General features: G+C 36.2%; 3 protein-coding genes across 3 annotated transcripts; all 3 read left to right on the top strand.

Moving 5' to 3' along the window:
- The first annotated feature begins 4,947 nt into the window (after positions 1-4,947).
- On the top strand, positions 4,948-9,363 carry bb8 (big bubble 8). The gene is made up of 5 exons (XM_017620256.1): positions 4,948-5,344; positions 7,946-8,233; positions 8,309-8,613; positions 8,684-9,079; positions 9,139-9,363. The coding sequence occupies exons 1-5, from the start codon at positions 4,948-4,950 to the stop codon at positions 9,361-9,363; spliced, it is 1,611 nt and encodes a 536-aa protein (XP_017475745.1).
- Positions 9,364-12,687: 3,324 nt separating this feature from the next.
- On the top strand, positions 12,688-14,358 carry LOC108366000 (uncharacterized). The gene has a single exon (XM_017620259.1). It carries the CDS (start codon positions 12,688-12,690, stop codon positions 14,350-14,352), a length of 1,665 nt encoding a protein of 554 aa, XP_017475748.1. The 3' UTR covers positions 14,353-14,358.
- Positions 14,359-16,899: 2,541 nt separating this feature from the next.
- Positions 16,900-18,576, top strand: LOC108365996 (uncharacterized). Its single transcript, XM_017620255.1, has 2 exons — positions 16,900-17,821; positions 17,930-18,576. The coding sequence occupies exons 1-2, from the start codon at positions 16,900-16,902 to the stop codon at positions 18,574-18,576; spliced, it is 1,569 nt and encodes a 522-aa protein (XP_017475744.1).
- The last annotated feature ends 254 nt before the right edge of the window (positions 18,577-18,830 follow it).

The raw sequence follows: 18,830 nt of genomic DNA, 5'->3' as shown, positions 1-18,830 counted from the left end.
AAAATATTTTTCTATTTTCCGTGCTTACTCATGCTTAAGTTTTAAGTCATCTTTTATGGTTAAGGATAGTTTTTTTTTTTGATGAGATTACATACTTGCATGTAAATATGTATATATGCATAGGTACATGCCGACATACATGCATATGTACATATATGTATATGTATATACATTTGTACACAAAGAGTGTAAATGCAATGTAATGAAAACGCCCGAAAAATGAGAGTAGAAAAATGATGCTGAAGTGGAAACATAGAAATCGTGATCCTAAACTTAAGTTTGCACTACAGTTTTGAATTATTTAAAAAATAATGATTTATATTTTACATATGTAAAGTATTTTGAGTATTTAAAAAAATAATAATACAAGTAAATTTTTAATTAATTTCTAGTTACTTATAAAAAAAAATAAAAGATAAACTATTAATAAGTTTTAAGTAATTCAAAATCAAAAACAACATAAAAAAATAAAAAAAATAGTAAAATATGTAATTTTATTAGTGCCTAGAGTGTTTATAAAGCGCAGTGTTTCATATGTGTTATGGTTTAGTTTATGTATATTCATATTTTTTTAAGTTTTTTTAAACAGCTTTTAATTTTTGGCTTAAATAATGTAGCCCAAAGTAAAATACAATAGAAAGTCAAAGAAAATACTGCAAAAAATATATCTAAACAATTTAAAGAAAAGTAAAAATAAAAACTAAATAAAATTAAATAAATAAAATAAAACAAAATAAAATAAAAGGTGTATACAAGAAAATGAAGTAAAATAGCTCATATTAAATTGAAGTATGTTTAAATTAATTAAATAAAACTTAAATAATATTCAGTTATATTAAATTGATTTAAATTAAATGAACTTATATCAAATTCAAATAAATAAAAAAAAGACTAAAAACACCGTGCGATAAAGGCCAAAAAATTTCAAAACACTCGAAGCCAGCAATATACTCACGGAACTAGGGGTTAAATATATGTATGCATGTAGCAAAACTAAAAAAGGTTTTCTCCCTGACGCCAATATTTTTCAATTCAAAACAATTGTTTAAAAAATTCAGTGCACTATACTTTAACAGTATAGGTAACAAATGAAATGGAAAATTCTGTAGAATTAAAAAAATTTTAATAAAACGACGTTTTAATTATTATTTTTTTGTCCTAAAACTAATAAAGCTAGAAGGAGCAAATTCAACGATATGGTCGTGTATATGTATATATGTATTTTGGTACCTTTGGACATTTTCAAGGATACAATTTTTTACCTATTCGTTTTTGTGCACCAAAAAATTAATTTTTTTCCAATTCTAAAAACTCTCATTTGCGGCCCATATTGTTATTATTCATGACACTGAATTTTTTTTTAATATTTTTTTTTTTTTTATTGTAAATTTCACCTTCACGCAGTGTAATAATAATAACATATGAAATAAAAAGTCAAATAAAACAAGTAACACAATAAAGTCAAACAATACATAATAAATAAAAATAGAATAAAATTTAATGAAACGAAATACAATCAAATCAAATAAAGTAAAATAAATAAAAACATATCAAAATTAAATAAATAAAAACAAAATTAAAATTAAAAAAAAAACTAAAATTAATTCAATTACATTAAAAAATTTGCGAATTAAAATAAATAAAAAAGTGCTTTTTATCATTGATGCTCTCCAATCCAATATCTTCATCGTCAACTCAAAGTCCTTACATGAAATATATTTCGAAATTCGTCTTTTAAATGGTTCTTTAGTTTGCTTTCTGGTGCACCTCTTTAAAAAAATTCAAAGCCTAATCTTGAGTGTGAAGAATTTTTGCAAGGCAATTTTGAATTAAGACAAATAAGAAAGTCCCAAACCCTGATTATGGCAACTTAACTTAACGGAACGTAGAACGTAAAAAATCAAAATGAAACAGATTTCGACGTGGCAGTAAGTTACGTTAAGTTTTGGCTGTTCAATTATAAGCAACATTCATTTATGAGAATGTTTAAGTGAGAGCCGTTAAGTTAAGTTAAGTTGCCATAATCAGACCATAAGTTCGGGCGGAGCCAAACATTAAATACTCGACGCAAGTATTAAATGTAGTTTTTTTTTACCCCTATTTCAAACATCTTCGATAGATCGTTCAGTTAGACATAATGAGATAAACTTATATATTCATATGTGGGCGGTATCACGCCCATTTCCCGAAATGTTTTTCCAATTCCAAAATCTCTCATTTGCGGTCCATATTGTTATTATTCATGGCACTGAATTTTTTTTTAATATTATTTAATTTACTTCTTTTCAACGCATTGCTGTTAGCATAAATTTTGAGTAAATTTCGAAATATCGACTTACTTATCTGAAACTTACCGTTATATGTATGAAAAGTGGCCGTAATTTTAGTCCGATTTCAATACCATCCGTCCTACGATGAAAATAATTTTGGCCGCATGTAGGGGTTGAATTTTTCACATTTCGTCATATCTTTGGCATTTGCAGTCGGATCTTCAGTTCTTGTCTCGAGTAGACAATTATTTTGGTTCCAAATTTAATTGTCTCAAGTACCACGTTCTAGTACTTACCCATCAGATCTCACTACTTATGTTCCTAACATACCACTCTAATGTCAGCAAACTAAAGCTTACCAAAAATCAGTAGACTTTAGCTGAAGAAGTATTTTGATTATTCCAGCCGAACCATTTAAAAAAAGGTTATTGTCGAATGTAGGAGTAACCGAAACATTTAAAAAGGCGGCCCACTAAGTTCGGTCAAAATTGCCTTGTAAAAATACTGTAGACTCCAGGGGTTTACGGCGAACTTTTTTTGTTTGCCTGTAAAGTGGTACGGTCTAATGTTCATATGTACATACATACTTACATGTTCCAAACATGGGAATTAAACAATAAATTTGCGAATGTGCAATTAAAACTATTTTGAAACAAAAAATATATTCTAAGGTGATTTGTTATTTTTACTCAAAATTGTCATACAAAATATGTAGTACTTTGATACAACGAGTTGTATGTATGCACATAAGGTCGTATTTCATATACATACATACATAGGTGCACATTTTTTTTTAAATTTTGCGTTAAATAAAATTGGCAAACTACCGCACCATCATCACATTTGAAACCCAGTACCAAAAAGGACTGCATAGAAATGCAGAAAATTAAAAGCAATTATAATGAAGAGTAAATAATAAAAACAAAATAAAAACGTATACATACATACATGACGCACACTGTGGAAAATTAGAGTTTTTTGTAAGAAAATCTATTATCGCGGAAACGAGCAGAGCCAGTGAAATAAATTTAACAGCATTTTAAAGCTTTGGAGAATTCATAAAAGTAGTACATATATATGATTGGATAAAAAAATTAACTGCAACATTGAAAAAAGACCTTCAAAAATAGAGGATTTTCAATTTGTTTCCTTTATTGGCCTGAAAACAGTATACAATAAACTTTTTAAAAAGTTTTAAACATATGTTTTGCGGTTTATTTTAATAACTTCATTACATACTTTTTTTAAGTCAAAAAAGGTCAAAAATCAAAAAAATTTACCCGAAAACAGAATTTAATTGACTTCTTAAAAAATTAGGAGGTATTTTTCGGTTCTTCCGACCATGGAAGTTGATTCCTTGACGCAAGAAAAACAAAAATATATGTTCAAAACTTAAAAAACAAATTTCATTGCATGCTGTTTTAAGGACAAGAAAGGACAGAAGAATTACAACCTTCTATTTTTTAGGGTCATTTAAAGTCAAGGTAATTTTTCTTATTCAACGTGACTATTCTCAACCTCTAAAGCTTTAAAACAGAGGTGAGCAGCTTCGACAGAGAATTTTTGTAGTGTGCGTGCAATTGATGTAACCGTGTGCGTGCGAATAAGTCTTGCGGTTGAATGAAGCTTTCGCTGCCTTCTAAAGCAGAGCGAATATGCCCAGGGCTGCTTTAAAGTATTATTAAATTTACTAGCCCAGCGTTTCTCGTTCTCGAGATATTAAACTTTGTCACAAAAAAAAAGATAAATTTCTCCACTGTGTGGTGCATAGCATAGGGATTAAAGATTCTGTAAAAAAATCCCATAAATCCTATAAACTTTTTCAAGACCCAAATGTAGCTTTTGTCTCATTATGAGTGCTTCCGCAGAACGAGAGCATTTTTCTTTGACTATTTTCGATGTTTAGTTTTTTTTCTTTTTAAACATGTATGTATGTATGTACAATGTTTATTTTTTTATCGTAAAACTTTGTACTACGTTTAAATTTCAAAGTCGCATACGTTATTATGCATGTATTTACATAGCAATAACCTATTTTTTTTTTTTAATATTGTACAATATATTATTTATCTAATTGCATATTATACATACATATGTATGTGCTAAAGCATATTACATATGTATTTACATATACGACAAGCATACATATATACAAAACAAAGATGTGTTAGTGTTCTAGTTGTATAAAATTGTAGCAATAATGCAAAAAGTAATAAGTTAATCAATAAAATTTTATGTAGTTGTCATAAATGCTTAATTTAATTAGCAATTAACTAATCAATATTATTAAATAAAAAAACGACAATTAAAAATAAATAAATGCTCAAATTTTTAAACAAAATAAATGCGTTCTAATTAGTATTATCCTATGGTTTTTGCAGTAATCCACTAATTTCTTAACCAAAACCGGTGGTGCGTCATCTAGGACAAGTTTCTCCGTCGGAGGAGACAATCTGATAGGCGATTCCATGCCGATTCGAAATAAAACTCAAACCCGATTTCCGAATGTCTGAAAATTGTAGAAAAATCACAATTGTCACAAGAAAACCAAAAAAACAAAAATTTAGAAAAAGTAATACACGCAATAAAAAAATAATAGCACAAAATTGCGATATAAATTTACAACTAAACCTCTAAACCTAAACCTAAACCTCTGCTGTTGCTATTCATTAGCTCAATGCATATCAGTACGGCACGAATATTGGGAAAGTGTTTAAGATCGCCGCTGTCGCAGAAAATTCTCAGCTTGACTAATACTCGCCAAAAGCATGAGATTCCGAAACATTTGCAAAAGGTACCCAAGGAGAAAAATCCAGGATTTTCACAAATGGTTGAATACTATTACCATGCAGCCGCACAAATTATGGAACCAATGATGATAAAGGAACTGGAAAAGTATCCTTGGATGAAGAAAGAGCAACGTGAAGAACGCGTCCGTGGTTTACTGAGAATGATTGGATCAACTACCACAATGTTGGAAGTTACTTTCCCCATCATCAGAGATAATGGTAGTTATGAATTAATCACTGGCTATCGGGCACATCATACCAGACATCGACTACCGCTCAAGGGAGGTAAGTAGCGGAAGCTTATGCTCCAATTTGCAAAGTTGCAAGAAGAAACCAGTGTAGAGTTGAAACAAGATTCCAACATACTATAACCTGATTTAATGAAAGATGTGAGATCTACGCAAAACAATTATTGGGCGATCGAAAAAGTTTTTCTCCAAATCAAAACGCATTTGTAGTTTCTGCGTAAGAAAATATATATAGGAAATTTTTTCGACATTTTGGGAGCGAATGGAAACCCTTAAACGCGTCTCCTGAAAATTTTAATTTTTTGAGTTATGAATTTTAGTAAATACGCGATATGTATGTAAGTGCGATTTTGATGGGTAATTTCGACCCTATTAAGCAGGCATTTCAGGGTACTATTTTATATATATATAAGGAAAATTTGAAAGTTAGGGGGGGGAGGCAGGGGCACCCCCCTGCCGCTACCTGGCTACGCCCATGTTTAAAGGTAAAGATATATTAGATAGATATTTACCCAAGTACTGGGGCATTCACGAAAATTGTTGGTATAAATCATAAGAAATTTTCAAGTAAACTGAAAGATATTTCTCTCAACTAGAAAGCCAAGTAACTCGTTTTTTAAGTAGCCATAATTGCTATCGCTATTAGTATCCGAATGTTATCATGTCTGCCTGTAGTGATACATATGCAAGACCAAATTAAAAGTAGTTCGTCAGCGCCCTGCACAAAAGAACAGGCCCTTCCGTCAAGCTTCGACCCGTCCGTGTAGAAATTCACCGGTGGTACCTACCAACTCCTACATCCCGGTCACTCATTCCTAAAAGAGGTGTGCGTGGCGAAGGAGCTCAAGAGGCCGTGTATCAAATAAAGTCGAAACCCCTCACAGGCTAACCTAATATTCACGCACGCCGCCAATTTATTGTCAAAAATTTCTCATGCACATGCAACTTGTATGAGATCAACCGAAATTGAACGGCGTGCGTATGAAGCTAACTCAATTTCCAATTTTTGTTCTGCGTGACATTTTGATTTGACGTTTCGCTCAATGAAATCAAATGCAAACGCATGCAAGTCAATTTCGGGTGACGCAAAAAAACAAATTCGACGGCATGCGTACCAAAACGCAAGCCGCGAATATTAGGTTAGCCTGTCAGAAACCTTTCTTTGTGAAAATACGAGTAAAAATAAATAAAAACATGTTGCTATTTCATCATCGCAAAGTGTCCCTTTTGCGCCCCTGAGTAACTTCTGGAAGGGTGCGTTTAGATGCAGATGATTTTGAATAGTAGTACACATACATACATATTAGCTCTGATCCAGTACTCCATGAACTTACAGGATTTTACACGAACTTGCAGGAAGTTTCAGGAAAAATGTTCCCGTACTCCAAAACCCTCCAAAATCCTGAATGAGAGCGACTTGGAGAGTGGTGTAGAGAATGAAGTTGCAAGATTTTACGCGAACTTTTTCTTCTGGTAAAATCATGAAAAGTGTCAAGCAATCACTTGTTGACGTTTTTACCGGAAAAATGGTTTTTTTGTTCCCGTACTTTTTGTTGTTACTCACTTTTTACTCTCACTTCAGAGAGTAATTTTGCTGTTTGACAGTTTTACAGGATTTGTCACGAAAAGTATTGGATCAGAGCTAATACGAGTTTATTTTCAATTAATTGGCGCTGTTTTGAGTTTTCATTTCCTTAAATTAAATTTAATTTTAATTAAAAGAATAAAATTTTTGGGTTTAATTGCTAAATATTGCTTAATTTATAAAATTTTTGTACGAAATTTTGAGTGTACTTACACACACTTAACTTAATCAGCTGACTACAAGTGTATGTCTTTCTAGCTGTCTTTTGGTATACCATTTGTATGAATTGATGCGTTTTCCACAAAATTTAAATTTTTATTTGTTTTTGTTATTTTTTGGCCTTTATAACAATTATATTCAACAATTTATATTGAGCTCGAGGCTGTTTTAAATGAAAATTTTTATTGTGAAAAGCAACAATAATTTGAAAAAATGGTAGAAGTGATAGCTATTTCGGAAATCAAGGCATACAAGGCGAACTTAGCACGGTGCATAGGCAACTGGCTGAAGTCAGTGGGATCGTCGGTTCGAGTCCTACTGAAAGAAGTCTGATGAGGAAATGTGGTGATTTCCGAAATAGCTATCACTTCTACCATTTTTTTCAAATTATTGTTGCTTTTCACAATAAAAATTTTCTTTTAAAACGGCCTCGAGCTCAATATAAATTGTTGAATTTAAATTTTTAAATAATTCTTTATATTATTAAACGTGCGATATGTTTGGCGAATTTCTTTTTAATTTTCACTCCTTTTCATATCACTATTAGGTACTTTTGACTATAACAATGAAACTCAATCGGCCCCATTATGATTGTCGAGGTCGATGTCGATGTAATTTTTACATCAGAAAATTGCCCTCGTACGTCCAACTCCAGCTACGCTGACCATAGTGTTTTTGCGCGGAACATCTTTCCTCAAAAATACTTTGGTTAGCGTAGCTAGAGTTAGACTTATGAGGGCTATTTTTTAATGAAAAAATGACGTCGACGGCGACCTTGACAACCATAATAGAGCCGAATATATTCTTTAACGACATCCAATTTTTTTCTCTTAGGCATACGTTATGCCATGGACGTTGACTCCGATGAAATTCGAGCCTTAGCTTATCTGATGGCATTCAAAACCGCTTGTGTGAATGTGCCTTTTGGCGGTTCCAAGGGTGGGATAAGAATCGATCCCAAAAAGTATACTTCACAAGAATTGCAGACGATTACAAGACGCTTCACCATGGAGCTATTGAAACGCAATATGATAGGGCCGGGTATAGATGTACCCGCACCTGATGTCAATACAAGTGAGCGAGAGATGAGTTGGCTCGTGGATCAATACATGAAGACATTTGGTAGATATAGAAAACATATAATTACTACAATAATTTGAAAATTAAAACTAAATATCGGCTAAATATTCACTGAAGGTTACAATGACCTCAATGCATTGGCTATAACAACCGGTAAGCCAGTTGCAATGGGGGGTATAAATGGCCGAACTGCGGCAACAGGACGCGGCCTGTTCAAGGCAGCTGATTGTTTCATTATGGATAAAGATTGGATGGATCTATTGGGATGGAAAACTGGTTGGAAGGATAAGACAGTGATTGTACAGGGTTTTGGAAATGTCGGATCCTATGCATCTATTTCTGTAGTGGAAGCTGGTGCGAAACTTATAGGTGTACAAGAAATCGATGTGTCGCTTGTGAATGAAAAAGGCATCGATCCCAAGGTACCATGTACATACGCCTTTGGAATGCGCATCACTACACACAATTAAGAGCTTTCATATCAATTTTTAGGATTTAATGGAATATTATATAAAGAATAAGAAATCTATCAAAGGCTACACGAAGGCGACGCAGAAAAGCGGCAGTCTGTTGGCTGAAAAATGCGACATACTGATGCCGTGCGCAACACAAAAAGTGCTCACTGCTGACAATGCTGGCAGTGTGCAGGCCAAATTAATTTTGGAAGGCGCCAATGGGCCATCGACACCTGCTGCTGACGAAATACTACGCAAGAAGAATGTTCTCATCATACCCGACATGTATTGCAATGCTGGTGGCGTGACGGTGTCTTACTTTGAGTATTTAAAGAATATAAATCATGTATCCTATGGCAAAATGCATGTGAAACGCGATAAGCTTATGATCAATGAAATCTTCAACTCCTTGAACGGCGATGGTAAAGAAGACGTAAGTAAGCCCACAGCTTTGTTAACTGAAGTTTCTACATTCCTACGTTCTTAATTTAGGCTAAATTCAAACCAAATAAAATGCTGGAGAAAATCCGGGATTGCACCAAAGAGGCGGAAATTGTAGATGCCGGGTTGCAAACTGTTATGGAATCTTCTGCTCAGGGCATCAAAGAGGTGGCGCACGAGTTTGAGCTTTGCAATGATTTGCGAACGGCGGCTTTTATTTATTCAATATCGAAAATTTTCCGAGCCTTAGAAGTGGCAGGTGTAACTCAGCAATAGCTCGAGATACATACATATGTATGTAGATATGGACATGGGCATTTAAGCATATTTTATTTTCGTTCTAATCTGAAAATACTCGAAAATCTCTTGCGAGAGATGAGTTTCATGGTCCGGAAAATTGCCTCAATCCGAATTATTATTTTTAGCACTTGTCGATTTACATTGGTGTGTACATATGTATTTACATCTGTATATTTTTATTAAATTTTTTTCACAGCGACCTAGAACAAAAGGTATGATCGAAACTAAATGTCGTTCTCGTAGTTTTGTTCCCAAGAACGCATCAAACCCAAAAACCCAAATGAGAATAAAACTGTCGAGAACGTTCTCAATTGCAATTATATAAGAACAAAACCCTGTGGAACGGTCCCAAAGAGAACAAAATGCGAACAATACTTTCGGGAATATTTCTAAGAACACAAAATGAGAACAAAAGTCTCAGCCACTTTCTCACAGAAGAAACGGGAGCAAATCTTATCTGAGCTATTCGCGAAGAAAGAAATCGAGAACAAAATTTGTCTCATACGTTCCATTAATTTAAATATTTAAATTAATCGAAAAAGAACTGAAATATAGTTACGCAAATAAAGTTAACGAAAGGCTTAAGACACAAACTTTTCTAGCACAGGAAATGAAAAATTGTTCCATAAATGGACAGTTCACCCTAATAATAAACTGAAACGATTTTTCATCCCAACACGCGGATGCCCCTCTCATTCTTAACGTAAAGCTCTAAAAACGATTGTTTTCCTTTTTTTTTCTCTAGCAGAACGTTCCCCAGACTTTGGCTCTTATTCGATCCTCATTGAAAAAGTTCTCGATATTTTCGTTCTTATTTTGTTCTCATTGGAAATGTTCCCAACAGTTTCGTTCGCATTCTATTCTTCTGGGGAACGTTCCCGAGAGTTTTATTCTTTAAGGAAACATTGCCGAACCTTTTGTTCACATTTTGTTTCGGTTCAAACTTTGGTTCGTGTATGCGAACGCACTTAACGTTACATTTCGTTCTCGTGCAGAACTAATCCAAAACTGGAACGCGTTCTCGGTCCCTACTTTAAATACAAAAAAAAAATACCTGTAAAAAAAGAAAATAAAAAATAGTCCACACGGCATTTACTAAACGGTAAAAATTGCCATTTCGCAACTAATGGAAATTTGGAGTAGTGGTATTACTCAAAACTAAAGAGAACATCTTCGGTGGGCCCTAGTAAAATCCTCTATTTTTTTAAAGTTCGAACTGCCATTTTTAATTAAGTTACATTAGCTTCCTTCAAAGTAGGCGTATAAAATATCCATTACTGTTGTCGATACCCAAATCTGTCTTTCCCAATTCTGACGAAGATGGTGTTATTGCTCAACGAAATTTTACACAGCCGTATCAGTATCGCGTGGATACAGGCAATTACTTTTAGTGCTGTTGAAAGCGCCTTTGAAGTCGACCATTATGTAGGTGGTGAGTGTCCATCCCTGTGTCGCGGGTTTTTTTCCAAGATGTCGTGCATTGTGAATGCTTGGTCTATGGTATATTTGCTAGGTCTAAAGCCACACTGTTAGGGCCCAATCAGTTAGTTGGCGGTGGGCTTCAGTCTTTCACACAATACGCTCGATAATACCTTGTACCTATGCTTAGGTGGCTGATCGCGCGATAGTTGGCGCGTACTTGAATAGCTCAGCTCGCAGGACGTCAGCTCCCGCAACTTTGTTGGTTTTCACCTACGTAACTGCTACTCGTACCTCGTCGTAGTATGGCGGTGGAACACCGATTCCATCATCATCGACTGGGAGCCCAGGCTTGTCTTTTCCACAACTTTCAGTGGTTCACCGATTCAGTACCTCCATAATTTAGGTTTACCTCCATAATTTAGGTATATTCTATAGACATCGTTAACTAGGTCGCTATCGTTGCTCTTACAGGAGTGTGCCGGGTGTGGTCTTGAAACCATCCGTTAGCCGCCTAAGTCTCTGGTAAAATTTTTGGAGTTTTTTCCTGTCAGCCAGCATCTCAAGCTCTTCGCACTCCCGTATATCGTCCTCTCTCTTTTTATTAGGGCAAAAACGTTTCGCTTCCCTGTTCAGTTCCCTATATCTGTCCCATATCGCATGCGATGCGGCCGAAAGCAGCGTGGCCTTGTAGGTGGCATCTTTTTGCTCTGCAGCTTCGTGACATTCGTCATCGTTGGTCTTTGGTGCTCGCTGAAATTCGACTACTTCTTCAGCGAGGTGGAAAACTTGGTTCCACAGCTCGCATATGTCGGTTTATTGAAGTGTTCTCTCTGAGAGTAGGTGTGAGAGTCGATGATTACATTGGCCGTCTGCTGTGATTGCAGCTCTTCGATGTTGAGCTTTCCTTGCGGTGTCGGACGCCCATTTTTTGCTGCAAAGAGGCGGATGCGTATCTTGGCTGCATCCTTAGTATGAATTTTCCTACGGTGGGGCTAAATTACCCTGCTCACCCTGGCATTTAAATCGCCATAAAAGAGATGCTTGGATGCTCCCAGCACCAATTTGCGCTCCTTTACACGGCAGCTGTAGTAGACGTCGCAAGGCCCCATGCCTTTTTAGCCCCGTACATCGCATTCTTGGATGGCGGTAATGTCAGCTTTTGTCGTTACGTGAATATCAGCGAAACACTTGCTCTAAGGCAGACACCCGGTTGCAGCTGCAACTTCTGGGAGCAGACGCTGCAGACGTCAGTGAGCGTTGAATCCAACTAAATCGGAGTGGCCCCACCGAAGCTCCCTTTCTTTCTGCCTTGGGCTAAGGCACTACTTGGATTAGTTACCGTATTTCGCACATGGGTTGCTCACGTTACCCAGAGTAAGCAACCCAGAACGCAGAACCTGTAAAAAGAACATTTACCTTCGTTTCTCTCCGGTCATCAGACTCAACCGCTGGAGGTCAGCAACTTGGTAACCGCCTATTTTAGCAGCCAGCATGGTTACCTCAACACCTTGATCGCATAAGCGGCTCAAGATCACATGATTAAGTTCACGTTTGTTGGTGCATAGCTTGTCGTAACAAGACGTCCAGTGATGTACGGTCTCGCTTGCTGTATCGAAAGAAATTTATTTCTTATATGCTTATCATTATTGTAGAATATGGTGTACCCTATTTTGTTTCCACCCCATCTACTTCGGTAGCTCATTTTCTCTGCACTTTATGCTTGTGTCAAAATAATTTTTCATTCAAGTTACGATCCGAGCACCGAGCGAAGGCATTTAATACTTTCAATTAAATTATTTATTTTTTTACGCAGTCGGGTTTTCTTTAGAAAATTTCTATAATCGTATTGAGGAAACATTTTTGCGATTCGCCAGCACCATGACTGAAGTAACAAGCCCTGATTTTAATAAAAAGGACTTCCTTGAGAGCTATTGGCAAAAGCAGAAGGAACTCAGCCGCCGTCAGCGTCAATATAAGGCTGTTCTGTCAACAAAGTTGCGCACGCGAAAGGAGACAATTATGGTGAAAAGCTATCAAAACACCATTGACCATCTGCGCACGGAAAAAGATACGTTGCGCGCACAAATTTGGGTAGCCAGCGGTGGAACCCATCGGCGACAGACAAATCGTGCGCTTCGCAATATTCAGTGTAACGTCACCTGTGAGGAGCATTTGGCCTACGATATACGGCATATTAAGGAATCCACAACGAATTTGGAACGTGAAATTAGTCGAGTTAATAAGCAAGTGTACGATTTAAATCGCCGTACAGTGCCCGATTCACAGCATCAGGCGTATGTGGCGCGCATGCGCAAGAAGCTAGCCATATTGGAAAATCAGTTGGAGGTTGGCGTGCGAGGCGAATGTGCTTTCACAGCCGTCAATAGTGAACTGCGAGCGGAGCTGATGATGCTGCTGCAGCACCGCACCAGTTTCAACGATATCTACACAAAACTGGTTCAAAAATTAAACAGCGAGAGGAAATACATAATCGACTTGATCGACTATGCGCTAGCCACATTCGAAAATTGCATACACGTTTATGAAAAAATGAACAACTTAATTAAGAAGGATGCAAAGGATCACGAGTTTAGAATGGTTGAAATGCAGGCTACTATGCGGAAGAGAGCATCCGACGCGGCTAAATATAAGTTTTTGGATTGTAAAACTCGAGAAAGGATAATGGACGATCTGCAGCCAAAAGAGTATCGACGGCGTGAGAGATTTCGTCAGCAACATCGTAAAAAGATCAATTTATATAACACGATATTGCAAAAAATTTTGGAATACACCGACTCACATGATGTGTCCGCCGTCATTAATAAGTTTCAGCAACAAGAAAGCCTTTACTATTCGTATTTTAACTACGCCAATGAATTGAGCTATCACATGACTCTGCTCAACAACACAGTGAATCGATTATTTAATGAAATTTCCGAACTTAAACATACCAACCATAATACGTTGCAAACTCAGGTAGACACTATTGAGGAACTCGAAAATACGCTAAAAGAGCGGCAAAAGAAGAATGATGATCTGCGTAAGGTGCGCGATGAAAACGACGCACGGCTCAAGAAATTGCTTGAAGGCATACAGGTGATCAAAGTCCAGTCGCGTGCCGATTGCAAATCGCTCGAAGCACTGTTGGGTGACTTTTCCCATGTCAATCTCTCCAATATGCGTCACTTCCTGAAGATACTGGAGAGGCGCATACACTCCATCACGATGGCGCAATATATGCTCGAACGAAGCGGTTCCACCAGCAATCAACCTAATTATATCGTTAAAGATGTGCACAAAATTTGCGATTGGCCAACACCCTTAGATGACATTGTTCTGACGCAACAATGTCCGGAATGTGGCGAGGCCGATGCAACCAATGTTGAAGATACTGAGGGTGGCGATGGTATACAGAGTTGGAATACTGTAAAGAAGAAATTGTATGAGCGTGTCATTCAGCCGGAAATGCAATATCGCTTGCACAGCATTAGTCAGTGTCGCTTGCCGAGATCGCGTATGCTTGCAGCGAAACGTAATGATTGAAACGTAGAAAACCATTTAAATGCAAGGAATTGTTTTTATTATATATATCCACGGCATGCATACATATACTACCTTCAAATTGAAAGTATTAAATGTAGAATTTTTTCTAAGTTTATGAAATCAATGTCCACGAATATACGGATACATAGACATATTTTCTATATACATGAAAGAGTTTTACTTTTATGACTACCTTGCTAGCAGTTGAAAGGGCGCCTATTGTCCCTTCTGCATCTTCTTATTTTGCGCCGCAATCGCCCAAGCGAATTTAGCCGAGTTCAACATAGAACGCCAGTCGTTTCTATTATGTGCTAACTACCGCCAATTGGAAATGCCAAGTGAAGCCAAGTCCTTCTCTATCAGAGTGGGGGCCTCTCTCTTCCTATGCTACCACCAGCGGCTTCCGAGTTGAATACTTTCAGAGCTGGAGCGTTAATGTCCATTCGAACAACATGATCGAGCCAGAGGAGGCGCCGTATAGCTCCTCGTTCCATCGTCTCAGGCGCGGAATATTTCTCTCGAAAACTCCAAGAGCCGCTTCTTCAAATGACTTCATTGTCCACGTCTCCGCACCATTAACCAGCACGGGCATGTTGAGTGACTTATAGAGTGTGATTTTTGTACGATGAGAGAGGACTTAACTCCTCAATTGCCTAATCAGTCTAAAGTAGCACTTGTTGGCAAGCTGGATTTTGATTCTGACACTATTATCAATTTGAATACTCGTTCTTAAATAAACGAAATTCTCTACTTTCGCGAAATTATAACTGTCAGCAGTGACGGGAGGGCTAAGGCGAGAATGCGCTGATTGTTTGTTTTCTGGCAGCTGACATTTCGTCTTATCCTAGTTTACCACCAGACCCAATCGCTTTGCTTCCTTATCCAACTTGGAAAAGGCAGAACAGAATTCGCGGTTCTTGTTACCGATGATGTCGATGTCAACGGCGTAGGCTAGCAATAGCATGCTCTTGTAAAAAAAAATTGCTCAGTTCTGCATCGCCTGTTATCGGAGTGAGTCGCCCTTTCTGAAACTGCCTTTGGTGGTCTTTCCAAATTTTGACGAAGCTGGTGGTATTGTTCAATATCATTTTACACAGCCATATCAATTTGGCGGAGGCAACTGCTTTTAGTGCTGACAAAAGTGGCTTTTGAATTCTTATTTTTCCCCAAGAGATCATTGTATATATCAATTTTGAGTGAATACGCTTCAGTATTCACTGCTGGTCGCAGTTTTCGTATTTTTCTAAACTACCGTTACATGGGGGTCAGCGTAAAAATGTAGGTGCCTCCATTTAAGTCACAACAACAGAACTCACCGCTCAATTTTGAGGAAAAGCTCAGTCAAATACGAGATTAACGAAAATTGTTGGTATGGTAAACTCCGAGATTATGAGTAGTGTTTAGTGTTTAATGATAAACTCCAAAATGGCCGATAAACCTGAGTTACTTTTAAAAGTCATCAATATAAATCAGTCACCGACTGTTATTTTTTTAATCGTTCGTATAAAAGTCACTAACAATTTTTGGAGTTAAGAAGGCGTTGGGAAATAAAAGTTTACTACGACTTATACAAACGACTTTTATAGGTATGATTTAAAAAATAAAGGGCAGTGACTGATTTTTGTTTATGACATTTATAAATAAAAGTCTTCGATAACTGTTATCTGAGACATATAATTTAAATTTAATTTTATTTAGATAAAAATCAAAAATGATTGTTATTTTGGATCTATAAAATAAACGTCAGAAATAATGGTTGTTTAAGGAGTACTTAAATAAAAGTCAAAAAATAATTGTCAAAGAGCGATTTAAAAAAAAAAGTTGTAATGTTACGGTCCCTGATTTTTCAAAAAGAAGTATATGAAATTTTGAAGTATATAAAAGGATACAATATTAAAAGGATATTTTCAAAACCTTTACGTCCTTGTGATCCTAAAAATTTAAAAAAAAAAACAAGTAGTTTTTAAGCAAAAAATAAAACCGACTTCAATTCTTATATAAAAATCTAAGATTGCCGTTAATTTCTCCAGACCCAATGATCGGATCCAAACCAATATATATGGGACCACTGCGGAGGTTATGCGGTAGCGGTAATATATGTACATAAAAAAATATTCCGACGAATTGATAACCTTCTCCTTTTTTTGAAGTCCATTAAAAATCAGTTAGGGTATTTTGCCAAGGCAAGGATGGCGTTGTGGGGTTTTGCAATTGTATCTCTTCTGATAAGGTGGTGTTACTAGCTCAGCTGATTTTATGTATGTGTTTCGCAGCACGGCTGCTGATGTAAATTTTTGTTTTTGTACTCCTGATATCACCTTATATTAATTCGCCTTGATAGCGATGACGTGAAAATATTTTACTGTAAACTTAACATCTTTTCATTAATAAATTTGAAGTCTATTTCATTAGAATGTCTGAAAAATCTATTAATTAATTAGTTATTTAGTTTGCTAGGAATAGAAGTTTCGTAAAAAAAATTTTCATCTCTTTAACTTTTCGCGGAATACTTCAATTTTTGGTCCAGATACTTGATTTCATTTAACCATGGCGACGACAACTCCAGAACTAAAGTCATCATTTTTAAGAGAATATTCGCAAAAGCTAAGCGAAGTTTCGAAAAGACAAAGCGATTACAGACGAGCTCTAGGGACACGCTTGAAGAACTTTAGGCGCAACCAAATCGTGGAGACAAATCTAAAGACTGGCATTGCCAAACTGCGAAGAGAAGGATCCGATATAAAGTCACAGGTGTGGACTGCATTCGGTGCTGCATACAATAAAAATACCGCTGATAATCTGAAAGCTATTAAATGTCATATAAGTTGTGAGGAGAAATTAGCCGATGGCATACAATTTTTAAAAGCAGGCATTGCCAATATAAATCGTGCATTAGGTCAAGTAACACGTCAGATATACGACTTAAATAGACGCACTGTACCTGACACGCGTGCGGTAGAAAATGCCATAAAGGCACGTAAACGGCTGATGTTGCTAGAAAATCAATTGGAAGTCGGCATTCATCAGGAATGCAAAATGACCGCTGAGAACAGGAAGCTGCGTGAAGAATTGCTTGAACATTTGTCCATGAGGAAAATCTTTAACGACCATTACTTTAAATTAATCCATGCTTTGAATAGCGATAAGAAATACATGACGGATTTGATAGGATATGCGATGCATCAATTCGACGCGAGCATAGAACTTTATGAAAAGTTTGATATTTTGAAGAAACGAGATGCTAGAGATACTGAACCAAAAAGAATGGAAATGCGTGCTCTTAGCAGTGTTAAAGTAGCGCTTAGTAATGAAATGGAGTTTTTTAAGAAAAAGAATACTCAAAGAACTTTGGCACCCTTACAACCGAAGGAGTATAGAAGACGTCAAAATATGCGCGAAAGCTTGAAAAAGAGACTTGCCGTAAACAAAGACGTACTCCACAAGATCTTCCATTACACTGGTAATAGCGGTATTAAAGACGTTATAGAAAATTTTAAGCAACAAAAAAGTCTTTATTATTCATATTTTAACTACGCCAATGAAACAAGTTACCATATGACGCTACTAAATAGTGCAGTGAATCGACTCTATTCGGACATCGATGATCTCAAATTGGAAAATCGGAATACAATGCGAGTTCAATTGGAGCAAATTCAAAATATGGAGCGTTATTTACATGATAAGCGAAAGAGCAACAGCGAACTCAAGAACGTTTCACAAAATAACAACAAGCGATTGACCAAGCTCCTCCAGGGCTTCAAGCTAATACGCGACTACTCGAAAACCGATTGGAGTATACTGCAAGAGGTCTTTGGAGACTACGACGAAGTTAATCTCCACAATTTACGGCAGCAACTCAAGCTAGTGGAAAAGCGTATATTTAGCATTTTAGCAGCGGTCTATTTTCTAGAGCGAGAGAATATTCAAAACGATCCCAATAGTTATCTCGTAAAACAAATAGAACAGTTCTGTGATTATGTAACAGATGTGGATGATATTGTATTGACCCAACAATGCCCAGAATGCGCCGAAGTGGATGCATTGAATGCAGACGGGACTGAAAGCGCCGGTATTTTGCCGATAGAAAGTGTCAAAAAGAAGCTTTGCGATAAAGTTACACAACCGGAAATGCAATACCGTTTGCATAGCATGAGCGCATGCCGGTTCCCAAGAGCCCGTATGTTGACAGCAAAGAGAAATTTGGAGTTGCAGAGTAATTCGTAAATAGATAAAATAGGATGAAGACAGATAAAATTAATATTCAAGATTATAAAAAAAAAAACGAATATATAATTGTCGATAAATTAAAGCAAAAGAAAAAAATTAAAAATTTCAAATAAAATGATAAAAACTATATAAAATTAAATAATATGCAAAAAAAAAAATTCAACAAAATAAAAAGTATGAAAGTGTTTAGAAAGTATGGAAAATTTAAATTTTAATTGTTGGTGTTGCACTATACATACATGCATGCATAC

This window comes from Rhagoletis zephyria, unplaced genomic scaffold (genome assembly GCF_001687245.7).
Source record: "Rhagoletis zephyria isolate East Lansing unplaced genomic scaffold, Rhagoletis_zephyria_1.1 Rzeph_scaffold_02102, whole genome shotgun sequence".
NCBI classification, from domain to species: Eukaryota; Metazoa; Arthropoda; class Insecta; order Diptera; family Tephritidae; genus Rhagoletis; species Rhagoletis zephyria.
Note: the sequence above shows the minus strand (reverse complement) of the source record. Positions and strands in the feature narration are given on the sequence as shown.